Source organism: Megascapheus bottae, chromosome 4 (genome assembly GCF_031878675.1).
Source record: "Megascapheus bottae isolate mThoBot1 chromosome 4, mThoBot2.hap1, whole genome shotgun sequence".
Classification (NCBI taxonomy): Eukaryota; Metazoa; Chordata; class Mammalia; order Rodentia; family Geomyidae; genus Megascapheus; species Megascapheus bottae.
The window spans coordinates 11,415,517-11,443,080 of NC_143512.1; the positions used below are offsets into that span (position 1 = coordinate 11,415,517).

General features: G+C 39.6%; 1 protein-coding gene across 6 annotated transcripts; it reads right to left on the minus strand.

The window, feature by feature from the left end:
- Positions 1 to 2,145: 2,145 nt before the first annotated feature.
- Positions 2,146 to 26,315, minus strand: Rnf14 (ring finger protein 14). 6 transcript variants are annotated; one of them, XM_090331318.1, is made up of 9 exons: positions 26,252 to 26,315; positions 20,512 to 20,664; positions 18,515 to 18,676; positions 17,240 to 17,391; positions 12,703 to 13,230; positions 11,205 to 11,433; positions 8,726 to 8,898; positions 6,697 to 6,827; positions 2,146 to 4,366 (listed from the first exon to the last, which is right to left on the minus strand). In XM_090331318.1, exons 3-9 carry the CDS (start codon positions 18,666 to 18,668, stop codon positions 4,309 to 4,311), a joined length of 1,425 nt encoding a protein of 474 aa, XP_090187444.1. In that variant the 5' UTR covers positions 18,669 to 18,676; positions 20,512 to 20,664; positions 26,252 to 26,315; the 3' UTR covers positions 2,146 to 4,308. The 6 variants fall into 6 exon arrangements, with proteins under 6 accessions (XP_090187444.1, XP_090187442.1, XP_090187443.1 ...); XM_090331316.1 differs by lacking the exon at positions 26,252 to 26,315 and adding an exon at positions 23,150 to 23,275; XM_090331317.1 differs by lacking the exon at positions 26,252 to 26,315 and adding an exon at positions 22,595 to 23,087.
- Positions 26,316 to 27,564: the final 1,249 nt, after the last annotated feature.

Genomic DNA, 27,564 nt, shown 5'->3' on the forward strand with positions numbered 1-27,564 from the left:
ACCTAGGAATCGAACCCAGGTCTTCATGCATGCTAGGCAAGCACTCTACCACTAGGCCAAACTCCTGGCCCTAGCTTCATGATTCTTTAGATTCTTTATCTTTTTTTTTTTTTTTTAAACCAAGTTGGTAGTGTTACCATTTAAATTCAGAATTTTGTGCTTGCCAGGCAGGCTCTCTATCACTTGAGTCACATCTCTAGCCTTTTAGTACTGGCCAATACCAGACTTGACCACAAGTCCTAATTATGCCCGTTACTGCAGCTGAGTTGACAGGTATATATCACCATTCCCAGGTACAATTTGTTATTGTCTGAGGTGAGGGTCTCAGACTTTTCCCGAGCTAGCCTTGAACTAGGATACTCCCAATCTCAGCCTGTTAACTAACTAGAATTATAGATGTGAGCTGTTGACACTCAGCTTATTATAGAAGAAAAAGGTAAAAACTTGATGGAAAAGTACCTAGCAGGTACTCCTGAAAAATGACCTTACTGAACATGCTTATAAGTCTGGGAAGATAACTTCCAAATTTTCTATCTGCCATCTCTTATAGGAAGAGAGAGATGAGCTATGCACAGGGTCAGGATTTAATGGGGAAAGGGGAGTCCTACTGACCCAAGAAGATAGTTTGATCACAGGCTGGAGATGTGGCTCAGGTGGTAGAGTGCTAGCCAATGAGTGAAAGCAAGCATCAGCAAGTTTGAGTTCCCATCTTGGACCAAAAAAAAAAAAAAAGTCTGATTAATGTGTCCAGTGTTTGATGTTTCATTTTCATGAGCAAAAAAATAACTCAGGTAAACAGCCTAAAACTGTATATGCAGCAAGTGAAATGTCCTGAAAAATAAATGATTTACTTCAAGCTACAGAAATACTTCAATCAAAAATAATTTCATGGGGCTGGGAGTTTGGCCTAATGGTAGAGTGCTTGCCTAGCATGCATGAGGACCTGGATTCAATTCCTCCGTACCACATACATAGAAAAGCCAGAAATGGTGCTGTGGCTCAAGTGGTAGAGTACTGGTCTTGAGGAAAGCCCAAGGACAGTGCTCAGGCCCTAAGTTCAGTCCCCAGGACTGGTAAAAAAAACAATAACTTCATGCCAGGCATCAGTGGCTCACACCTATAATCCTAGCTACTCAAGAGGCTGTGAGAGTGGTTAAAAGCCAGCATGGGCAGCAAAGTCCAGGAGACTCATACCCCAATTAACTACCAAGAAGCTGGAAATAGAGCTATAGGCTTGAGCACAAAAGCTCAGGGTCAGTGCCCAGGCCAATTCAAGCCCCAGGACCAGTGCACGCGTGCCCCCACACACACACATGCATGCACACACACAAGCTCACACACACAGGCACACACCATTAATTTGCTGGGCTTGCTGGGATTATCTTAACAAGTTTTTTTGGCTCCTAGACAATCCAGTCTATCAAGATGTAATGCATATTTACAAACACTACCAAAAATGGATGGCTCACAACTGTAATCCTAGTTACTCAGGAGACTTGAGATCTCAGAATCTCAGTTCAGAGTTAGCCAGGCAGACAAACAAGACACTATTTCCAAATAACCAGCAAAAAAGCCAGAAGAAGATGCCTGGCTCAAGAGGCAGAGTATCAGCCTTGAGTATAGGGGGAAAAAAAGCAAGTGATTACAAATTACAAGGTCCTGAGTTCAAGCTGGAAAAAAAAAACAGATGAGACAAGTGAGACAGTTAAGGAGACACAACATGCTAACTAAAAGTAATAATGTGCTATTCTGGACTAGAAAAAGACCCGGGGGGAGGGGGGGAGGGGAAGGAAACTGAATAAAATATGGACTGTGGCTGATAACTGCATTGGTTCATCAGTATGACAAGTATAAAAAGTGTGATATATTCAGGAACTGCTTTATCATTGCAGTTTTGCACTAAGGCTAAAAGTTAAGATTCTTTTAAAAGATGTATTTCAAATGACAAAGGCAGTGTCTTAAATTATAGCAAACACAAACCTGAAAAGTCACAGAGCTTTTATTTTAAGGGAAGTTACTGGAAGCTTATCTTTATTTTATAAAAATCAAGAGGCATGTCCCCTTTAACTTCTTACCAGAGGACCCATGAGGTTCATGTCAATTATGTTAAATCTCAGCCCACATATAAAACTGGATCTCAAGAAATTAAGCTACTATAAGACTTTATTATATCTGATACTTTCTTGACACACAACCTTCTACAAACGTGTGTGCTTCAGAGTAGTTAGTGTTACTCAAATCTTCCCTTTTACCCACAGACAAAAGTACTCGAGGCCAAAATTGTGCCATCTTAAAATTAGCTCATGTCTCAAAAACGGTATTTTATAAGCCCCATTGACTCTGATAAAAGTGAAGGATAAACAATTTGTACCTAAGAAAGAAGCAGGCAAATAACCATGTCTTTTACCCCCTTGTTGGGTTTTTACAAATATTAAGTGGAAAAACAAATCCCTCCCAGTTATTTTGTAACACTTTGTTATAAGAGGTTTCTTCTTACTTCTATGACATCACCATCATTATAACCCATAATAGCTAAAATAAAAACTTCTGTTCAAACACAAATGTCACTCTCCTTAGGTACACAGTGAGTAATTTTAATTCTTAATTTTTTTCAACTTATTAAATTAACTTCAGCTCTTACATAAATGTGATTGATGGAAGCCCATGAAACTAAATTGTTTAGAGAATGTGAGCCCTAAAAACCTAAGCTCAGTCAAACGCCCAGGTAATGATGATAAGTAATGTGAAAAATGCTCCAGACTAGTGAGAATATTAATAATTGTAGTCAAGCTGTTTTAAAAATGTTATAGGTTGGGATGGGGGGTTTGGCCTAGTGGTAGAGTGCTTGCCTGAGGCATGCACGAAGACCCTGGTTCGATGCCTTGGTACCACATACACAGAAAAGCTGAAAGTGATGCTGTGGCTCAAGTGGCAGGGCACTAGCCTTGAGGAAAAAGCCCAAGGACAGTGCTCAGGCCCTGAGTTCAAAATTAAAACAAAAAAATGTTATAGGTTGCCCCGGTGACAGAACAAACAGGAGCAACTCTGTTCTAATTATAACATGGTTTTTAAAAATTTTTATTTTTAAGATTAGTTATCCAGAAACACAATCCTTGCTGACAGTTAAAAGGGATTCCTTAATTTTCAATGTAAGGTTGCAAAAAACATGTTCACAAGGTGCAGCTGAATTCTTCTATCCTCTTTTTCAAAAATATTGACCAAGTGGCTAGCAAGCCACTTGATAAACCATGAGGAAAGACAATTTTCCAAAAAGCCAACCAAACCAGAAAACAAGGTATCAAGCTAAAATGATCACCCAAAATACCATGGATGCAAACAACAGTAAGAAGCCAAATTCCCATGAGTTATTAGAGAAGACCTTTAAAAAGCATTCAGAAAGGACTAGAACTATAGTACTGTGTACAGATTCAAACCCAGGTACTGAAGGAACATATAGCATGTTCAGCTTCGTTCAGAATTACTAGGCTTTCTCCTATTTCAACAAAAACGTGCAGCTGGAATTAAAACTGTCATTAACAAGGCAAATGAGGCAAAGGGAGAAAATGTGGAATGAGGTAAAGACAAGTTTTAAGTCTAAGCTCCATTACTCAGGAAAGTGGGAAAGGGTTAAAATTCTTCTGAGCCAATATCATTAGGTACTAGAATTGGCTCACAATCCGTAGATTATGTATACCACTCATGAATAATCAAGTGAGCTAGTGTCGTGGTATTAAAAACATGTTTAAAACCATTACAAATATCTATTCCAAAAAGATTGAAATGACACGGCCATCCAATCAGTTATAGAGTAGATGGCTCCTTCCACAGAGAACATGGCAGAAACCAAGGCTGGAAGAAAGGTGAGTGGCAGGAAAGAGATGGAGCTCTTGGTACAATGTTCTCAAGGCTTTTATCCACCTCAGCTGTGAGTAGTGAGCCCCAAACAGAATGTCTCAAAGAGATACCTTTCTGAGACTGCTCTAAGTTTGACCCTTCTTCCTACCTAAGGCTTGGAAAAGAAAATAAATACTTTTTAACTATTCAGAGCTCTGGGCACATTATAATATTTAATATCCTATAGTTTTTCACTTTCTGAACCTTTGGCTTATAATTTTATCAATTTATGTTACATGGAAAAATGTATGAATGTGCCTTAATCAGTAGTACCAATGAAAATATCAACCTTGTTCTTTCTTATCTTCTTCACAGGAGGAGTAAATGCATGCCACTCTAACATCCTGCAAGGTTACTCTGTGTACTTGACAGAAGATTAGGGCAAACCATTCCACTTCCATAAGCAGAAGTGAACTAGTCTTCAATCTCATCTTCCCATACATCTCCATTAACATCCACAGCATGGAATAACCTAGAAACAAAAAATATGGTATAAATATAGGCATTTGGACAAAATCTGCCTTTCTTGCTCTCAAAAAAACACTTTCTGTATTCTTCTGATAGTATCTTTTCTTCTCTTTTAACCATCCCATTGAAGAGGGCTGAAATTTTAGTCCCTTTGAACAAGCTACTTTCAAGTATATAAGGATCCAGACAAATTATTTAGAGCAAACGATAAACAATATGGAGGATGGGTATCACAAAATTGATATGCAATATATACAATTATGGAATGAGGCAAGACTGAGGAGTCAAGTACTGGAGAAGAAGTTGAACTCTTTCAAGACACTATATATTAACCTTTCCATTACCTTCACAGTCTTTGCCTCCTTACAGGTAGAAGTTTTGTTTGTTTTGTTTTTTTGCTAGTCTGGGACCTTGAGCTCGGGGGCTGGGCACTGTCCTTGGGCTTTCTTGAGACTAGTGCTCCACAGCACCACTCCTAGCTTTTTCTCTGTGTGTGGTCCTAAGAAATTGAACCCAGGGTCTTGTGCATGCCTATTTGTCTTCCTTCTCTTATGCTAACTAAAACATATGCAGTTTCAAAGACTAGAAAAGGTTACTTATGGGTAGGGATTACTTCTCTAACACTTCCTATACTTTCACAACAATCCTGAGTGTAGGTTCTCTTATAGGCTATCAAATGATGACAAAATTGAAGAGCTGTTAAGGAACAGAATATCTACACTATACCAAGGAATCACTCCACAGATTTACTAATAATAAAGGGAAAACTTACCTTTCAGTGAAATAAATGAGAGAACATCAAGAGAAACAGCCTGACATTGTAAGCTTCCAAATACGATACAATATTAATACCAACCATCCCTTCATTAAGTATTCTTGTCAAAAATGTTACTCTATATGTAATCAAACTTCACTCTAAATCTAACTTCCAGTTGAAAATAGAGAAGAAAAACAAGCTAAAATACATTACAAAGAAACTGAATTCTAGAAAGCATGATGTTGAAAGGATTCTTCAAAAAGCCAAATGTTCACCTCAATAAAGGGGACCCAAATTTTTTCTGTATCATGGGACAAGAGACAGAACCAATTATAATGACTGGACTTAGTTAGCTCTTGGCTCAATAAAATGACCTTAAATAGGATTTGGGGAGACAACTGGGAAGTTTTAAATATGATGTTTATTAGATAATAGCATCATGAATTGTCATTAATTTTTTAAAGTATTATCATGGGCTAAGCATATGGCTCTCTGTTCATACCCAGTAGAACAAAAACAAAATATTGCCATTATGTAGAAGTATTTTCTTGGAGGAATGGGTAAGTGGGAGGGCCTTGGAGATTGAACCCAGCCCTTGCCTATGCTAATAAGTGCAGCAGTGAGTTCTATTTCTAGCCCTTAGATGTTATTTTCTAATCTTGAGAGACAGATATACAAGCATTAAGAGTTGAAGTATTATCCTAACTCTACATTATCTTCAGGTAGGTCAACCAAAATGTTAAAGAAAATAAATATGGTGAAGTATTTTTTTTTTTTTTTGCCAGTCCTGGGCTGGAGCTCAGGGCCTGAGCACTGTCCTTGGACTTTCTCAAGGTTAGAGCTCTACCACTTGAGCCTCAGCACCACTTCCGGCTTTTTTCTATGTATGTGGTACCAAGGAATCGAATCCGGGTCTTCGTGCATGCGAGGCAAGCACTTTAACCACTAGGCCAAACTCCTGGCCCATGGCGAAGTATTTTTTATTCACACTATTCATAGTCTTATCCTTTCAACTTCTCTGGATGTTTGCAGAGACTAGCCATAGTGGTATATGCCTGTAATTCCAGTACTCCAGAGGCTAAGGCAAGAAGACTGAGTTCAAGGGTTTCTTGACCATACAGAAAGACTGACTCAAAAAAGGCAAAATAAAAAGTTTCAGGTAGTATGTATTCCTTTTATAAAACTCATTACACAAAAATTCATACATGGGGGAAAATATAGGAGAATTCCGTAAGTCCAAAGTCTAAGTATTTTTTTTTTTTGGTGGGTCATGGGGCTTGAACTAAACCTGGGTGCTGTCCCTGCGCTCTTCAGCTCAAAGTTACCACCCTACCCTTGAGCCAAGCCCTACTTCCCATTTTCTGGAGGTTAACTGGAGATAAAGAGTCTCAGGTCCTTTTGTGCCTAGGCTAGCTTTGAACCTTGATCCTCAGATCTCAGTCTCCTGAGTAGCTAGGATTACAGGCATGAGCCACTGCACCTGGCTAAGTGCAAGTACTTAAAAAAAAAAAGATTTTAGTTTACAAATCAGGTATTAAAAATTTGCTGCAGAGTCTAAGAAGTCTATGTATACAAACCTGTTGAAGCATGGGGAATCAGGATCAGTGAAATGTTTGTATGGGTTTGCCCTGGACAGAGAACCCATACAAATCCAACAGAAATACTGCATACAGCCAGTACATGTCATCTTGTTGCATCCATCTAGTTTCTGGTGGGAAAGAGAAAAAGAAAAAGAAGTCTGTAAAAAAAAAAAAAAATGTCCCTGAGATGCTTCTGCTCAAAGCTAACACTATACTACCTGAGTCATAGTTCCACTTCTGGCTTTTTTGGTGCTTAGAGGAGAGTCTCATGGACTTTTCTGCCCAAGCTGGTTTCCAACCTCAAATCTCAGCCTCCTGAGTAGCTAGGCACAGCACTCATCTTTCTCCCTTTTTCATGAAAAACTGAAGCATGCATGAAGTTCGCTGAAAACTATTTAATGCTTAATATTTGTATATTACTAATAAAATACAGAAGAAATCCAAGATTCCTACAATTAGATACCCAGCAAAATCTTTTCTGATAAATCAAGCACAGATAACTGGAACATGTAGCTAGATTGGTACTAAAAGGTTTATGTTTAAAAATTTTCACATAAATCTAAATGTCTGGTATCAAATCTTCCATTCTATTACAGAGCTAAGGCATGTCAGCAGTAAATAGAAAGCCAGAGCTGAGTGCTGGTGGCTCACACAAGTAATCCTAGCTACTCAGAATGCTGAGATCTGAAAACAAGCTTAAAGCCAGTCTAGGCAGTCAAATCTGTGAGATTCTTATTTCCAATTAACCAGAAAAAAAAATGGATGCATAATTCAAGTGATAAGAATGTCAGCCATAAGTGAAAAAGCCAAGCAAGAATGAGATGTGGCTTAGTGGTAGAGTACTTGCCTAGTATGCATGAAGCCCTGGGTTTGAATCTTCAGTACCACATAAACAGAAAAGGCCAGAGAAGTAGTGCTATAGCTCAAGTGATAGAGTGCTAGTCTCAAACAAAATAAGCTCGGGGGGGCCAGGAGTTTGGCCTAGTGGTAGAGTGCTTGCCTTGCATACACAAAGACCCGGGTTCAATTCCTCAGTACCACATACATAGAAGTGGTGCTGAGGCTCAAGTGGTAGAGCTCTAGCCTTGAGAAAGTCCAAGGACAGTGCTCAGACCCTGAGCTCAAGCCCAGGACTGGCAAAAAAAAAAAAAAAAAATAAGCTCAGGGACAGTGCCCAGGCCCTGGGTTCAAGGCCCAAGACTGGGGGTGGGGGTGGGGGAAGAGGCCTTAAAGCACTAAAATTAGGTAAATAAAATAAATTTAAAAATCAAGTATACACACACAATATTGAGATAACAGGCATCACCATTAGGTTCAGTTCAGACACAAATGTTAAAATTTTGGGAAGAAGCAACAATGTGTCTAATTATTTGGCACAGATTAATGAAAAAAAAATGATTCATTTCCTGAGTGTATTGGTTAAACAGCTATGCTATCTTCCAGGATAAATATTTCTAGGAAGTCAGATACACTTTTTGTTCATCACATAGATGAGTTCAAAGTTGATTGTAGCTTTGGGATGCTCCCCCAGTAACCTGATATAGTCGGACCCCTCAGAAACTCAGGTTAGAGTTTCACTCACTCCCCTGTCTCTCACTATGTGATGCTCTGTACCCCTCAGGCCTGGCAGCACCAAGCCTATCACCATGGTGATAATCCCTTAACCTGGGACCATAACATGGCTGAAAAAAATCTTTTTATCCTTTTAACTTAGCCAGTCTGTGTCTATTATTGTGGTTTTTAGCAATAGAATATGGACTCAAGCAAGCCTTCTCCATTTTGAGGTGGATATAATATGAGAACAACTGCTTCTATATAAAAGCACTTTGAAAAAGAAAGTCTATGCACATTTAAGGTCAATAATATTTAGTTGTGAAATTTGCATGCTCCAAGTAATAAGGTTTAGTAAGTACCAAAATGTGTTTCCTTTATAAGTCATAAGGTTGATTACTAGGCTTCCTAACTTAAGGTAATAGTTACATGCTTTCAAGTGTGTTTGCTTCCAAGTGTGTCCCAAAATATTCACCTCTATGGGAGTCCCACAGCAGGGGCAGCTCTTTGAGTTCTTTTCCAGCCACTCCTTACTTTCCATTTCTTCCAGAGCCTTCTGAATCACCCTTTTACCATACCTCTGCTCCAAAAATCTTTTATTGGCTTCATCTGCTTGTAGGTATTCATTTCGTAAGTCTATTAATTTCTCTAGAAAGTGAAATAAAAAATTAACTTTCATGTAACTTTGCAATACTGACTAAAAGTCATTAAAATGGTCATAATCTTTGCTCAATGTTATTCCTAGTCTTTAATAGAAGGAACCAGCCCAAAGTAAGGTCATTTGCATGGAGATGCATTGAACAGTGGCAAATTTCCAAAAAAAAAAAAAAAAAAAAATATGTACAAGCTGGGCACATGGCTCACACCTGTAATCCTAGCTACTCAGGAGGATGAGATCTGAGAATCAGGGTTCAAAGCCAGCCCAAGCACGACTGACTGTGAGACTCTTATCTCCAATTAATCACTAGAAAAACGGAAGTAGTACTGTAGTTCAATGGGTAGGGAGGTAGCCTTGAACTGAAGAGCTCAGGGACAGCACCCAGGCCCAGAGTTCAAGCCCCATGAATGACTAAAAATAAAAAATATTATGTACAGAAAAGTCATTTGATAACATATTTAGTTATTAGAAACATAATTAGGATGCCTATTACTCCAACTCAAACTTCATTACAGAATCCAGAAAAAAAACTTACAACTAAGCAAAAATTATATACATGTACAAATGACAAAGGAGGAGAAACAATCCTCTAATTAATGCTAATGCCAATAGAACATTTTCCTTTAATTTCTCGATGTTGATATGTTTATACAACTCATAGCATGTGAAAGACAGAGTGGCTCATGATATATTATAGTGATAAAGCATTTGCCCAGCATGTGTAAAGCTCCTGACACCATACCAGAAAATAAACAGATACAAAAACTCAGACACTAATTTTTCACTAAGTCATCATTATTCCCCATTCGATAATGAACAAGCCTTAACTATACAAGGTAACTGGTAACTTTGGCTTAGGGTAAAGACTGACTATGAACTGTTTAATCATGCACATAATCAAGAAATGAAATTTACTACCCTCAGTCTCACCCTAGACTATATTTGGTACCGGTGTAAAATAGTTCTTCCTGTCAGCTTTTCACCTGGCTTCTAATGCTCTACCACCTAATTGAAATAGAACAAGCAATCATTTATTTCTGAAACCCTAAGGGAAGGGAGATTCCAAGGCCTCTCTGAGCTCAGTGAGAAAGCATTAATGACTGCCTGCCAAGGAAATAGAGTTGAGATTCCTGGCATTTGTTATCAAGGACCTACATTATTCTACCTATTATTCATAGGTTGAAATTATCTCATCATTCCTTTTTCTGGAATGCCACCCTGAATGTCTGCATGGTTCTGTATTTCTTTCAAGTTGGATTTTTTTTTTTGATTGGTGGTGGGGCTTGAACTCAGGGCCTAGGTACTGTCCCTGAGCCTTTACGCTCAAGGCTAGTGCCCTAACACTTTGAGCCATAGCTCCACATCTGGCCTAGGGATGGTTCATTGGAGATAAGAGTCTCATGGACCTTTCTGGTTGGCTTCAAACCATGATCCTCAGATCTCAGCCTCCTATGTATTTAGGATTACAGCCACCAATGCCCAGCTTCAAGTTTTTAAATTATTCTGTCAGTAGGGTTTTCCCTGATTTGCCTGACTAAAAGCCCAAGTCCTTTCTCCCTTAGAATTTCACATCATGTCCCTGATTGCCCACATTTTCTTTCTACCTAATAATCTAAATTTACTTTGACTATCATCATCAAAAGATTAAGCTCCACAGGGCAGAGATGTTGTCTATTCTGATAACTACAGTATCCCTAGAACCCAGTATAAAAATGAACACAGAAATATGATGTAAAAATCAATGTTAATAAACTCTTTAATTAAAAAAATGAGCACAGAAATGTCTGTTGACCAAATACTTCTAAATTTATAGACTGAGCTATGGGCATTTATAGGCACTTTGTGTGATTAAAACATACCTGCTGGGGCTGGGAGTTTGGCCTAGTGGTAGAGTGCTTGCCTAGCATGCACAAAGACCCAGGTTCGATTTCTCGGTACCACATACATAGAAAAAAAGATCCAGAAGTGGTGCTGTGGCTCAAGTGGTAGAGCTCTAGCCTTGAGAAAACCTAATGACAGTGCTCAGGCCCTGAGCTCAAGCCCAGGACTGGCAAGAAATAAAAGTAAAATGAAATAAAACATACCTTCTGGGCCGGGAGTTTGGCCTAATGGTAGAATATTGCCTAGCATGCACGAAGAACAGGGTTCAATTCCTCAGTACCACATACATGGAAAAAGCCAGAAGTAGTGCTGTGGCTCAAGTGGTAGGGCTCTAGCCCTGAGAAAGCCCAAGGACAGTGCTCAGACCCTGAGTTCAAGCCCTAGGACTGGCAAATAAAAAAAGAAAGTAACATACCTGCAGTCACCTTACACGGAGAGACACCATGGTAGGTCAATCTACACAAGGTACAGAAGGCAAAATTGCAACTGGAGCAGATGGCCATGGTACAGCCAGGCTCCTGCATCACAGGCAGCTGGCAACAAGGGCGGGGACAGTACACCACATCTGCCATCAGGTCCAAGGTGGACTGGAGAAGAAGACGGTCATAACGAGCAAATAACTCTGCTTCCACTAGTTCTTTGACCTAGAGGAAAATACAAAACACCATACATTTGACATTTCCAATCCTGAGACGATTCTTAGGCTGATGATATAAATCAGACAGTCACAAAAATTAAAATCTATCTCATTTCAGAACCAAACCAAGTACAGCAATAGTATCCTGACTGAAGTGGTGACTGCATGAAACTACATACTTGTCAAAACTAACCAACTCTGTAATTTAAGTGGGTTCAGTAAATTATACGTTATGCCTTAATGAAGTTAAAGTTAAAAAAGAAGGAAAGGAGTCCAAAAGTGTAACTCTTCTGAACAACTTAGTAAATACCAGGAAACGGAAACATGTTTTCGAGGGAGCAGCAAAGAGAGGGGAACAAATGGAGGAAGAGTAAGAAAATGCAGTTATTGTACTACATAACTTAAGAGGACAGGAATCAAAGGCAGAAAATGAGGGAGAATGAAGAAAAAATTGATACTGATCAAGACTCATTGCACTTATGGAATTGTACCCTCTTTCTACAACTACTTACTAAAAACAAGTAGGTTGTAATTATAGTAACATCTGTACATGATTCAGTTAATCATTCCAAGGACTGTCCCAACAGAATACATCATCAAGATTATTACTTTTTTCCCTAGCAGTTTAAGACTGCTAAATTATCAAAGGAAACATTCACATTTGTTTGAATCGTAGAATAAGATCATAGCAGAGTTTTTTTTTTGTTGTTTTGCCAGTCGTAGGGCTTGAACTCTGGGCCTGGGCACTGTCTTTGGACACTTTGCTCAACACTAGCATTCTGTTACTTGAGCCACAACACTACTTCCAGTTTTTTCTGTGCATGTGGTACTGAGGAATCAAACCCAGGGCTTTGTGAATGCTAGATGAGCACTCTACCACTAGGCTACACTCCTGGATACAGTAAAATACCTGTGGACTGGTTCCAGAACTTTAAATTACCCCCATGATCCCTGTCTATCGAGGATGATATTGAGGTACTGGTGGTAGAACACTTGCCTAGCATCTAAGGCCCTGGATTTGAATCCCTAGCACTGTAATCAACAAATATTTTTAAGTTCTTATGATAAGCATTGGCAGTGGATGCTTGCAATCCAGCCACTTGAGAAACAGACAGGATAATCACAAGTTTGAGGCCAGCTTGAGCTCCCCAAGCATGTACATGTGCACTCACGCGCGCACGCACATACACACACACCCTCCCTCCCTCCCTCATAAAGTTTCTGAGATTATTCCTGTTGTGAAAGAAACCTGGGAAACAACCATTAGAACAGTTACCTGACCAGGAGTGGCCACTGACGGGCACTTTGGTTCTGGGCAGTTGAGGCATTGAACTTGGCCATCTTTGATCTGGATTTCAAAGTAGTCCTTCAGACAGGCTTTGCAATACACATGCCTACACTCCAGAAAGTACATACATTCACTGCCCAGTTTCTCACAGAAACAGATATTGCACAGGAACAATTTACTATTGAAACATTTCATCTGCTGAGCTTGATCAAAGTCCAAGATTTCCTGGATAAGACTTGACAATGATTCAATATCCTGAACAGCTCTCTCATCTACAACTTCCTCTTGTTTCGCATCAGATCCTGTAGCTCCTCCAAAATCTAGCTCTGTGTTGGAAGAGGCCTGAGGTGTCCTTCTCTGTACTTTTTTCTGAGGATCCATCTTGAGCTCAAAAGGAGAAACAATATTCAGATATGCTAGGGTCTCTTCCTTAAGAAACTGCATCCAAGCAAACAGGACCACGCTGCCTCGGTGTTCTTCCCACAGGTTGTCTAAGTGCTTGCAGAGAGCAGAGAGCTAGAAGAAAGCACATGAGGATGCTGTGAGTCTAGAAAGATGACAACACCAACTCCTGATTTTCCTTGGGTCTTTTTAATGTGTAAGTTAGGCCATTATACTTTTGATTTTTGTTGTTGTTCCAGTGTAGGGTTTGAACTCGGGGCCTAGGCAAAGTCCCTGAGTTCTTGCTCAAAGCTAGCACTTTACCACTTTGAGCCACAGTGCCCAGGGCCTGAATTCAAGCCCCACTACTGAGAAAAAAATTAAAAACAGAACTACAAAGAAAATAAAATCAGTCTACCAATCCCCTGTTTACTGCATCACTATTCATTATTGCTAAGAAATGAAACAACCCAAATTTCCATCAAAAGATGAATGAATAAATGGGGTACATGCACATGATGCACTTTGATAAATAAATATGCATATATTAAAGTAAAATAAACCAGGCCCAAAAAGGCAAGTATATCACATGTTTATACTTATATATGTAATATTAAAAAGTTAATCTTTGGGGCTAGGAGTTTGGTCTAATGGTAGAGTGCCTGTACAGCATGCACGAAGACCAGGGTTCAATTCCTCAGTATCACATGCATAGAAAAAAACAGAGGTGGTGCTGTGGCTCAAATGGTAGAGTTCTAACCTTGAGCTCAAGCCCAGGACCAGCAAAAATAACTAAACAAACAAACAAACCAAAAAAAAAAAAACCACATTAATCTCAGCAGTGGTCTTGGTGACATGTTCCTGAAATCCAGTTATGGAGGAGGCAGAATAAGAGTATCAAAGTTTGCAGCCAGCCCAGGCAAAATGTTATTGAATCCCTGTCTCGTCAAACAATCTAGTTGTGATAGTATGCATGTATAAACTCAGGTATTTGGGAAGTAGATATAGGAGAATAATGGTCTAGGGCCTGTCCCATTAAATAGCATAAGAACCTATCTAAAAAATAAACTAAAGCAAAAACCACCAGGAGGTATGGTTCAGAGTTATGTGTGTCTAGCAAACACAAAGCCCTGGGTGTAAAAGCCAAGTACCACCAAAAAATCAATATTAAAAATAAATTAAATAGAAACTGGAAGTAAAATGGTAGTTGCCAGAATCTGGAGAGAGGAGAGAGAAAAGGATAAGGGAAAGATGGTCAGTGCATACAAAGTTATAATTAGCTAAGAGCAAGAAGTTCTGATGTGTGATTGCAGAGTAGAGTGGCTATAAAAACAATAATGTATTATGGCTGGGAATCCTGCTCATGTATTAGCCTGTACTTCTAGCTTCTCAGGAGGCTAAGAACTGAGGATCATAGTTCAAAACTAGCCCAAACAGAAAAATCGGTTAAATACTTCAATCCAGGTAACCAGTTAAACACCAGAACTGAAGGCATAGCTCAAATGGCAGAGTACTAATCTTGAGTGGAAGAAGCCAAATGAGTACAAGCCCCGAAGTTCAAACCCCAGTACTGGACCCAAACAACAAAACAAACCAATAGCTTCAGAAAGCTAGAAGATGGGTAGAAGCCACAAGAAAGGATTTTTGAATGTTTTTACCATAAAAAACTTGCAAAATGTCTGAAGATATTGAGATAGGCTTATCCTAATGATGCAAAAGCATTAGTTGTCCAATCCTAAACATTGTACAACATATACAGATATTACATACCCTATTTATCTCCATAAAGTTGTATATTTGTTTTACATTTGAGATAAAAATCAATGTAAGTAAAAAAACTTAAACATCTGTTTTAAAATTATTTTTAACTTTCAGTCTCATCAAAGAGTTAACTGAAGGAGTCACTAGGTGAATTTAACCTCAGAGTCCTTGTTATTCTGATTTAGAAGTTACTTTTTACTATGAATCTGGGTTTACATCAGATTACATTACATCTGGAAAGCAAATTGAAATTGACTCTCACATAATTATTAACCCATTTAGGTTGGCTGCCACAGAGAAGTACACTTCTCTAAACTAAGCAACCAAAGTTAAATTATTTTGACTTTCCTTTTAAAGTGCTCTGTTTCATTTGAAAGACAAACATAAGAGGATTTTCCACTAGAAATGTAAAATATTTGTAAGGAGAGCACAAGAATTATAAGCTGCTTGTCTTTTTAGGGTAAATAACCAAAAATAAGCCTGCCAGCTGGCAAACAAATTGTGTAAATTTAAATGCAAGTGAAGACCAGTCATATTTTCCTGAAGTCCCTTGCTCTGTGTAGCGCTATTAACTAAGCCTGCACAGACACTAATTTAGATACTTACTGACCAGACTGAAAACTCATGCTTTTCCACATTTGCTTAAAGATGCTTATAATATCAACCATACTTCTGAGTATGGTTAAAATCTGAAAAATGTATAAATATTTATAAGGAAGTTCTGTTTATTTGTGTTAGCACCAACTCCATGATTTAAAACAACAACAACAACGAAAAAAAAACCCAACATTCTCTTCCATCCTTACTTCTCTACTCCCTTTCTTTCTCAAAGAGACAGCAGAGTTCATATAAATAAGAACAGGGAGTTGTAGAGGAAAATAGCAAAGGTTACTGCATTTGTATATTGGGAAAGGAAATAGAACTGGGAAATTAAAACTGCTTCCTAATCTCTTCCCAAATTCTCTTCTCTCTACCCAAATTCAATGAATGACAGGTTTATATGTCCATTTTACTATCAATAGGTAAAATTCACAAAGCTATGAAGTCAGGGTATAGCATCTAACAGGAATTGAACCAAGGAGGTATATAAAAGACAAATTAAAATGTCAATTAAATGCATAAAAACTTGATAAAGTCTTACTGTAGAGACCTATTTCCTGAATGGGAAGTAGAAAATGTTTCTCTTTTCCATTTCTACCCATTATAAATCCTTGCTAAAACGTAAAAAAAAAAAAAATTTAAGAAATTTTAAAAGAAAAGAAAAAGAAAGAATCCTACTCTAAGTTTAACTGTAATAAAATAAAATAAAATAATGAATCTTCTCTGACATTTTACTAAAAATCAAGATTAAGTAGATGCTAGGAAATACAACCACACGCCCAGTTAATAGGAACCTTTTCTGTGCATGTAGGGTACATGCAACATGCATGGGCCAAAGAGGTACCTCAAGATGCACTGCATTCACAGTATTCATGATATGCCAAATTAAAACCCCTGTGTACAACTACTTAAAGATAATTAAAATATACATAAATACGTCTATTTTTTTTAAACCAGTGGTCTAAACTGTAAAACACTTGATATTTCTGGGCAATGAATTAGGGGCCTTGCATCTGTTCCTTCAGGCACAGATGCTATAAGGTAAAAGAACATTCTTTTATAGGTGTTTAGTTTAATATTCTGTTAAAATCACAATCTCAATTTCACAAAAGAATTTGTCTATAAGCTGGGGAAATGAAAACTATATGATTAAGCCAGATGTTTCACTAATTTCTATACATATTAGTTGTAATCTCAATACTTGGAAAACTTAGGCTCTCAAGTTCAAAGCCAATTTGGGCAACACAACAAGACCCTGTCTCCAAAAGATTATAACTAATTAACACCAGTCAACAATTATTTGTTACTAATGTAGACATTATCATGAAGAAAAACCAGATACTATATTTACACAGGGAACTTTTAACCATATTAGCTCAATTTTCAGTTCTAATTCCAATTAAATCTGTCATTTTAAAGAATGAGTAAGAGACTAAGAAAAAATGAGTATCAACATTTAAGGAAAATGATGACCTGATAGTCTCCTTTATGAAACAGGTTTAAATGAGAAGCCACTAAGGCAAGCAAAGAAACAGACTTGATTAAAAATTACTGCTACTGCAATTCATAGTGATTAAGCATTTCAGTTACTGCCTTACTGTGTAAAATACCAAGCATCTTCAGTTCATTAACATTAGGATTTATGAAGGCAAAGGGAAAAATTATAAAATCAAAGCCCTTTATTCTTCATGCACTGAATTTAAGATCACCAAGGTAGTCTTCAATTACAGGTGATTGTGTAACCTTCTACAAATGGATAGGAGAAAATAAGTTTCAGGTCTACCTGAGTTGGTGACAGCCATTTGCCACTAAGTGTGAATGAAGGTGGGGAGGAAGATGGATAATCTGGTGGCAGTTCAAAGTTCAGCACAAGTGGAGGCAGAAAGCAAATGGTGTATTCAAAGCCACTATTCGGGAGACACTCATTTGAATTGCCTGAACCAAAAACAAAAATTAGAAAGGATCAACAATTGAGTGTCTGTTATTGTTGAGCAGTGCTCAAAAGACTTAGTGCTTTAGGTGAAGGCATAAAAACCCTCCCCAAAAGCATTTTTCTACTCCATAATATTAACTTCATAGCCACCACTTTAAACAACAACAAAAAAACCTTTGTAAGCCCTTGAAAAATCTACCAAGCACCATGAAATATTTGAGAAGACAGACAAGTTATTCTTGTATACACTTCTCAGTACAATTCCTAACAATGATGACCAAGTAATACACAATGTTTTGTCTTGTTGTTGGCTTAGAGCAGATAATCAAAGACATAATCTAGGGAGAAAGATGTTTAGTTTTATCAAACAACCATGACTGACTTAGACCAGCATATGCAATCCCAACTATGAATCCCAACTGGACTCATATCATGCAGATATGACATTCTCATAACATTCTCATGATCACCATCTGAATGGCCAGTTCTTTGCTCAATGCCTCCATGGCAGAAACCACTTTTTAAACTAGCTTGTTACTATTTTATGACATGCAAAATTTTATGAATGTGTGAGAAATACCAAGTGTTTGGTGCTTTACAGGCATGCAGTATTGACAATTTGAGAGCATATACATTGAGGTCTGAATTATATCAAAAGCAGTTTTGTTTTTTTTCTGAAGCAAAAGACCACAGTAATAGCATATCCCATCTGTTTATGGTAGCTGAAATGATTCTGCGAACCAAACAGTACTAACAACCACCATGCTACTTTAAAATGCCCCAAGAATTACTGCACTGTACATACATTTTTTTTCTCATTTTCTTTTTGGTTTTCTTTTTTTTCTAATTACCAATGACCCATGTTGTTAAATTGCTAACTAGAAGAGTAGAATCCATGAACTATTTAAGATAGTATCCCACTTCTGTGGGCAAAAGGCAGAATCAAATTGTAAACTGTTTACTTTCCATTTTAACATGCTTTTAAAACATGTACTAACTCCGCAACACTAACCTGTTATCACTAGTATCCATAAAAGGAAAATTACCAAGAGTTTTAAGTACACTAAAAAAATTAGAATCGTTTTTGTTTAGAAAAATCACTGTAAGGAAATACTGTTAACTAACCGCTCACAAATATCTTGAAATTCTGTGGCAAATCCAAATAGATCCTGGTTTCTCCACCTTGGACAGACTCTGCTTTTCTGAATTCATCTCCATCATAAATGCTTGCCAGGGCCAGCAACTCATCCTCCTGAGCTTCTCGATCTTCTGACGACATTTAACTTTCTGAAAAATTGAAGATAATAATTCAAATCATTTAAGAATAGAAAATGCATACTTGGGGAAAGTTTAATGGTACAACTTCTTTGCTATACTAAAAATGAGAGTCCTGTCTAGCATTCTATTAGCTTTGTAGTATCACTTAGGAATTATGACAGCCAAGAAAAACACAATTAAAAAAAAATTTGAGATACTTTTTCATCTAGAATGCCCAGGATGATCTAGAACTCACTTAAAGAGTAGGCAGGCCTTCAACTCTCAATCCTCTGGCCCTAACCTACCAAGTGCTGGGAAACACCAATCACAAATTACTGACTTATCCACCGAACCCAGTGAGGTACTGTGCTTGCTAAAGGAATCAAGTGGGGAACTGTTATTGCATTGTAGATGCCAAAAGTGCTCCCTCCAAGAGTCGTTACACTCAAAACTTCGAAATGATTCCCAACAGAGAAAATCCTGTTCTAGAGGTGCTACAGGCACAAATGTTATATATAACAAAGTTAGAGTAAGCAGTAATTTTAAATTTTTGAAAGAATATCGGATATCATCAGATGTAAGATGTTATCAACTTTCAGACAATTACTTTCAAGAATGAAAACGTGGCTGAGCACTAGTGGCTCATGCCTATAATCCTAGCTACCCAGGAGGCTGAGATGTGAGGATTGCAGTTCGAAGCCAGTGTGGGCAGATAAATACATGAGACTTATCTTCAATTAATCACCAAAAGCTGGGAGTACAGCTGTTGCTCAAGTGGTAGAGTGCTAGCCTTGAGCACTAAAGCTCAGGAACAGTGTCGGCACCCAAGTTCAAGCCCCAGGACCAGCAAAAAAAAAAAAAAGGGGGGGGGTGCGAGGAGGGGAGGAAGAATGAAAACGTGATATAATAAAAATTAGTAAATAATTTTGTAAATACAGTGACTGAAAGAAATATAACCATCATTTAAATGAGGTAACATATACATGAAAGTCTATGAAACTTACTTTTTAAATTTTTATTTATTTTTATTTATTTTTGTGGAGTCATGGGGCTTTAAACTCAGCCTGGGCGCATTGTCCCTGAGCTCTTCAGCTCAAGGCTACACCCTACCCTTGAGCCAAGCTCCACTTCCGGTCTTCTAAGGGTTAATTGGAGATAAAGAGTCTCAGGTCCCTTTGTGCCCTGGGTGGCTTCGAACCTTGATCCTCACAGCTCAGCCTCCTGAGTAGTGAGGATTACAGGCGTGAGCCACTATGCCTGGCTTATGAAACTTACTTTAATAAAAACAAAAGTATAGTTTAGCAGGGTCACACATGCCTGTAATCCCAGCACTTTGAAATTAGAAGAGAATAGAAAGTTCAAGACCATCCTGCACTACAGAACCCTGTATCTGAATTAAAAAAAAAAAATCACTGACAATTAAAACATTGAGACTGTAACTCTAGTTGTTCCTCATAGTTATCAACTTTTTAAAACTTGAAATGGGCAGCTAGGTGTCAATGGCTCATGTCTATAATTCTAGCTATTCAGGAGTTTAAGATCTGAAAATTGAAGTTTGGAGTTAGCTGGGGCAGACAAATCTGACAGATTTATATCCATCAATCAGCAAAAACCCAAAAGTGAAGGCATGGCTCAAATGGTAGAGAACCAGCAGAAAGTGAGAGTTTAAGGCCCAGAGACCAAATGTACAAAATTGAAAGTTTAGGGTATTGTTTTTCACATTATACAATTTAAACATTTAAACTTAAATCCATTTAAGATGATTCCACATTCAGAAAGAATGCTAATGCAACACATGCTAATGCCTTGGCTTAGGCTGTATGCCTGAGACACAGTAACATGTTCTATTTAAGGTCAGTTAGTACCTGTTAATAACAACCAGAAGAAAAAGATATCAATACTGCAGTTCCGTTAGCAATTTGTACAAATCCCATTTATTCTCCAGCCTGTGGAGCTGAGACTGCTGAAGAGGCCAAGATATGGGACTCATATTAGATAGACTATGGAAATCCCGCCATCTGCAGAGAAGAAACATGAAATGTGGTGTTATGAATTCTCTCCAAATATAAATTCTGAATTGCCATTATACCACACCCTAACATATGGCCAATCTTAATCTATAGCTACATATGCCTCTCCTAGGACAGGCTGAGTCATGATTCATTGAGAGTCACAGCTCTAGGTCAGAAGCAGGCATGTTCCCCAGCCATGATGGAGGCCTTCTTATCTGACACTCTGCAGCCTAGAACAGAGGAACACCAAGGTCACGGGAAGGGCAGAACACCACAACCAAAAATAAACAACTTCTCATTTTTCCTCTTCTGTTTCTTTTACTCCTTCATCTCCTATTTCCTTTCAGTTCTCACTCTTGTTCATAAATTAACCTATTCTGAGACTCAAGGTTAGGTTAACTTTGATGACTGAATATTTTAAAGCCAAAAAAAAAGGAAAAAAAAAAAACAAGAAACCCTCCACACTTTTAAGTTTGATTCTAACAGCTTTAGAGTCAGATTAGGGTATTGGGGGAAGGGAGGGTGTGGAGAGCAATGAATATCTTGAAATTATATGCAAAACTATTGTATTCAATCATAAACTGTAAATCAGATTCTCACATCTGTGACTCTTAAATGAGCTAGTAGTGGGACTGGGAGTTTGGCCTAGTGGTAAAGTGCTTGCCTAGCATGCAAGATGCTCTAGGTTTGATTCCTTGGTACCACATACACCAAAAAAAAAAAAAAGCCAGAAGTGGTGCTGTGACTCAAGTGGTAGAGCACTAGTCTTGAGGAAAGCCCAGGGATAGTGCTCAGACCCTGAGTTCAAGCCCCAGGACTGGCAAAAAAAAAAAAAAAAGAGCTAGTACTAACAAGTAAACATTCAGAATCAATGCACATTTATTGAACACCTACTCTGTATTGTATTAGGTCCTTTCACATTTACCTTCCAGAAGTTTCAATCATTTTAACAGGGGATAATAGGTAGCAATAAAATATTTAAGTTTTGCTGGGCAGTGGTGAGTCACACCTGTAATCATAGCTACTCGGGAGACTGAGAGTTGAGAATGGAGGTTCCAAACCAGCTGGGACAGGAAAGTCTGTGAGACTCATCTCCAATTAACCACCCAGTGAGAGTAGCTGTAACTCAAGTGGTAGAGTACTAGCCTTGGGCAAAAAAAGCTCAGGGACAGCACTCAAGCCTGAGTTCAAGCCTCAGGACTGGCATATAAACAAACAAATAAATAAGATTCTGTGTGAAAAATATTTGCAAATAATATGAGATGAAGTTTTAAGTTAGCTATCGCATATTAGATCTCCCAAAGAGCTACTTTTTAAGATCCTAATTTCAAAGTAATTGTTTTTCAAGCTCTCCAGGCCATTCTATTCAGCATCCAACCTCTACAGCTGAGTGTCAGTGGCTCATGTCTATAATCCTAGTCTCTCTTGAACAGCTCCATAAATCGATCTAGCTTCTGAAGGTGCCAGTGGGTTTCTAGGACGCACTTTCATTAGGTAATCTCTAGTTCCTTCTGACTCTACCCACTCAACAGCCTTTTAAACCCATTCCACGGACCCTACTCCGGATTAAGTTTCCTATTAGACATCATGTCATCAAATTCCAGCCAGATTTTCCCAGTACTTGGCCATCTTGAATGACAGTGGTTTATGAAATTGCACTTCCTATCCTGCTATCCTACAAGTTTCTCAAGGGTGAGGCCCTGGTAAGTCTTTTCCATCTGCTTACTGTTCTCGGCATCTAGCTGCACCTGGCCTTAGACACTTGGAAATAGTGTAACTGAATTGGGGCGAAATGCAGTGCGCTGGAAAACTCTGGAATAAGGGGCCAGGCAGGTGCACAGTGTTCAGTAACCAGTCGCTGTACAGGATTAGAAGCCGGACGTTGGGTAGGTTGTCACAGTAACAGTAAGAACAGTAACAATTAGCCAGCTCTTACCCAGGGTCAGACACGGCGCTAAGCCCTTTCCTTGCGCAACACGAGGCGAAATACGCATTTACAACGCCCGGCTTCTTCGTCCGCGCCACAGAAACACGACTACAGCCTGACATTACTACACGGAAGAGGTTCAAACTGGATCTCGGTGGCTGCACACCGGAAGCCGCTCCCGCAGCGGGGCAGGGCCCTCCTCCGCCCGGAGGTCCGGCTCCCTCTTCCCCGCCGCCGCGGAGGGGACTCCGCCCCGGACTCCCCGCACTCCAGGCGCTCGGCCCGCTCTCGGCCGCACGCCGCCCGCCGCGCCGCCGTGCCCGGACGGCTCGTCCGCAGCCCGCGCGGAACCAAATCCCGCTACCCGCCCGGCACCGGGGGCGCCCAGCGCGGCCCGGAGCAGCGGGGCCTGAACCTCCCACTCCCTCCGGCGCCCTGGGGACGGGGAGGGACCGGGCCGGGCTGCCGGCTCCCGGGTGGGGGAACCGAGGGTCCACGGACGGACCAGGCCCGACCCTCTCGGCCTCGCGCGCCCACGGCGCTACAACGCTGCCCTCTCTGTACCTTCCGGCCGTCCCGCCGGGCTGGGTCCGAAAGTTCCGCTCTCCGCGCCGGTCCCGAGCCCCGCACCAACACTAGCCCGCCTGGCCTGTAGACTCCGGGCTCAAATCCGTGCACCGCCTCTTCCGTTCCAACAGCTGTCAGCTGAGGGGGGCGGATGCTGAGGGGCGGCCTCAGGGCTGGGAAGCGCTGTGCGCAGCCGCAATGGCCACTAGCTGGTTTCCCGTGCGCCCCCTCTGCAGGCCGTAGGCGGAACTGCACGAGCGGCTACAGTCACCCCTACCATTGCCAGGTATTGTACCTTTCTATAGAACTTGATGCAAATGTGGGATCTGGAGCATCGTGCCCTGGGGAATATCTGACATCCCAAGTTGTGAGGAAAGCACAACCGCTGCGTGCAGAGGTACACATCTGTCATCCCAGTGACAAAGGATAGCAGCCCCTGCTGGCCCAAGCATAAAACAAGACACGGTCTCAAAAAAGAACCCACATAAGGGGCTGGCGGGGTTCACTCGTCAGTGATGGCACAAAAGGAAGGAAAGGAGGGAGGGAGGAAGGAAGAACCTGCATATCCATTTTTATTGCAGCACTGTTCACAATAGCCTAACAATAGAATCAACTGAAGTGTCCAGCAACAAATGAATGGATAAAGAAAATATGATATATATATATTCATAATATATGTACCCAATAATATATTCCATAGCATAAATTCCATAATATATTCCATTATATGTAACACAATATACACGTTCCATTATGTAGATGAAAAGACAGATATAATGGAATACTATACAACCATAATGAAAAGTGGAATCATGGAATTTACTGGAAAACAAATGCAGTTAGAGGATATCATATTGAGTAGAAAGGCCAAGATCAAAAAAAACCAAAATATTGTATGTTTTCATTTATATGTGGAAGCTGGACCTAAAAGATATCCATACTCATGAATCTGTACATAGGTGTATATATACATGCATATATATATGATTATATGGTTAAACATAGAACAAGAATCAAACAGAGAGACTGTTTAAGAGGAAAAGGGAAAGGGTGGAAGGAAAAAGAATAACTTTATAATACATCACAAGAATGTACCAGGGCAGCATAGAGAAACTCAATGAATCCACACACCAGTGGCTCACTCCTGTAATACTAGCTACACAGGAGGCTGAGCTCTAAGAATCACAGTTCAAACGAGCCCAGGGAGGAAAGCCTGTGAGAGTCATACCTCCAACTAACCACCACAAAACCAGAAGTGACACAGTGGCTCAAAGTGGTAAAGCGCTATCCTTGAGCAAAAAAGCACAGGAACAGTTCCAAGGCCTTGAGTTCAAGCCACACACACACACACATACACACACACACACACACACACACACACACACCTCTAAAGGAAAACTGTTGACTGTGGGAAGATGGCAGAATGAGGAAGAGAAATAGACTCTGTTGGTAAGTAGGTACTAGAGAGAAGGGCTAGACTGGTTGAGAGGACATAGGAGACTGAACATCATTGAAAGAAATTATTTACAACTATAAAAATGGAACAAAACATGTTGGGGATGTTTTGGAGGATGATGGGGACAAACAGAACGATTGGCAGGATGAGTGAAATGCAGTGTAAACTGGACTGGTGTTTAGCTCTGTGGTAGAGTGCTTGCTCAGCTAGGACTTTAGGTATGAGCCAGTAGCGCCTAAGTTCCCCAACCCCTCTCTCTAATAGTTTATCGGGTCCTCAAAAGTTCAAAGTAGAGTTACAATAATATCCAGCAATTCTACTCCTAGGTATGTATCCAACAGAACTGATGTGCTCTTGGTACATGTGTTTACACAAAATTTTATATATGAGTATTCCCAGCAGCACAATATGCAAGGGCACCAAAAGGAAAAAAGGATCAAATTTCCACTAATGAACAGATAAACAGAATGATACATCCAACTGTGGAGTATTATTCAATAATAAAAAGGATGAAGTATTGACACATTCTTTAACATGGAGGAATCTTAAAAATCATATGTCAAATGAAAGATATTAAGACACAAAAGGCCACGTGGTATATTTTGCATTTATATTACACATCCAATATAAGCAAATTGATAGCAATAGTGAGTAGATTTGTGGTTGGTAAGGGCCGAAGCAGGGGCTGTTAATGGGCCTTGTGTGTGTGTGTGTGTGTGTGTGTGTGTGTGTGTGTGTGTGTGTGTGTGTGTGGTATACTGATACTGGGGTTTCAACACAGGCCCTTCATATTATTGCTTGCTTTTATGTTCAAGGCTGGCTCTCTACCACTTGAGCCGCATCTCCACTTCCAGCTTTTTGCTGGTTAGTTGGAAGTTAAGAATCCCTTGGATTTGTCTGTCCGGTCTGGCTTTAATGCTCAGATGTCATATTCCTAAGCAGCTAGGATTACAGGTGGTAAGCCACCAGTATTCAGCCCTACACTTCTAAAAGGTTGATTTTATTATAGATGAGTTATATCAATTCAAATGGAAGAGGATACAAAGCATTGTTCTCAGTACTTGCATGGCGTATAGAAATGTTCCTATTCCTGGAAGCTTCAAACTCAAATGCTTCTAATGTTCTAAATTAGCTCCTGTGTCCTCTGCGTCCTGTATTTCTTGTCCCCAAAATATAGGGTACTCCAACCCAAGCCTACAGGATTCTAAAGCTCTTATCTACCTGCCTTCAGGCAGGATTGGCTTCATGGGCCAGCAACCTGTGCAGTTACGTAGAAGGGTCCCACGCTTAGAAAGGTTCTGCTCTTGATTGATGCTGTGCTGTCGCCATCATGAAATTCTTCCTAATTTATGAGCATGACACTCTGCATTTTTATTCTACCCTGTCATCTGCAAATTATTGAAGCCAGAATTTACCTGGCTGCCACAAAGAGACAACTTGAAAACCTCCTCATGGCTCCTAATTTTCTATACTATAAATCTATTGTCACGGAAGAAAAAGGTAACTATCCCTGAAAGCAAAACCAGAAACAAGTCCCTTAAAAAATGCAAAGGGAAAAAGAAAATTCTTCAAAGCCTCCCACCAATGTTATTTCTATTCAGCCAAAGGAATGAAACCGAGACAACAACACCTGGCAACCCTACCTCAGGTGCTCAGAGAGCTGAGACCAGACATCTCCCAGAGACTTCTCAGATGCAAAAGTTGTGGGGGCCGGGGGGTTCATGAAGCTGCTCAGGAAAGTCTCACAAAGTTGAAAGCAGAAAGTGAATTGTGACATCATGTTGTGACCTCATGGCAGAGGTCACAGGAAAGAAAGAAAAAAGGCATTTCAAAGCAGTATTAATAACTTAGAGAATGTTAAAGGTGAATTAAAAATTTTTAGTCTAGTTTTGAGAAACTGATTGGCTACAGAGAATTCTTTATTATAAAGTTTGTCTTTAAAGGGTGAACAAATGCAGCAGTGGTACACACTAATATATTTTGTCTTTAGACTGTGAAAATTTGCAGAGTTTTATATCTTTGGGGTTGTGTGTATGTGTATGTGAGAGAGAGATAGAGAGACAGACAAAGGAACAGAGAAAGAGAAAGAGAGACAGAGACAGAGAAAGAGAGAACACGTGTGTGTCTGGATCATTATTTAAATTGAGCTTTTGTCTTGTGTCACAAAGCACATACTTCATAAGCATTATCTCATTTATGCACAAGACCCAATGACTTAGATAATATTTCACAAAGGAATAAATGGAAGCATGGAGAAGTGTTTTGAGCCAGGAATCAGACCAAATTCTCATAAGTCTGACCCTCTCCAATAGCTTGTAAAAGAGTTACAGTTTGCAGCAACAAATATACATAGTGAAAAATAGTTCTGGCCTGAGGAATTAAAACAACCTAAGGGAATTACTATATAAGATATAATGACAGGTTCAAATGTGAATAAACAGAAAGAGATCAACTTCATTCTTTGTCCCCAGATAATAGGGCCTAATGCTAGAAAAGGATGACATGGGGAATCAGATTAGAGAATAGGAACCAGACTAGAGAATAGGAACAAAGCAGATAGCAGGGCTTTGTTAGTGGAGAGGTCAACAGGCCTTCCATCTGGATGTGCACTTTCCCCTGGCATCCAACAGGTATCCAGAGTCTACTGAGCTTATTCTGTGTTCCCAAGTGGATACAGCTTCCTTTTCATCATAAGCACCCTTAAACTAAGCCCTAAGAAAAATGGAGGAGAACCCTGCCCAACTCTTGAATATTCTGTATTGTTGTGAGCCCAGCCAGCACAGAACTATTTGTGAGTCTTGCAGGTCACTTATTATTATGTATTTATCCTCCCAAGTAGATCTTAAAGGTTGGTAGGCCCCAGTAACTCATGCCTGTAATCTTACCTTCTCGGAGGCTGAGATAGGAGGATTGTGATTCAAAGCCAACCTAGTCAGAAAAGTCCATGAGACTCTTA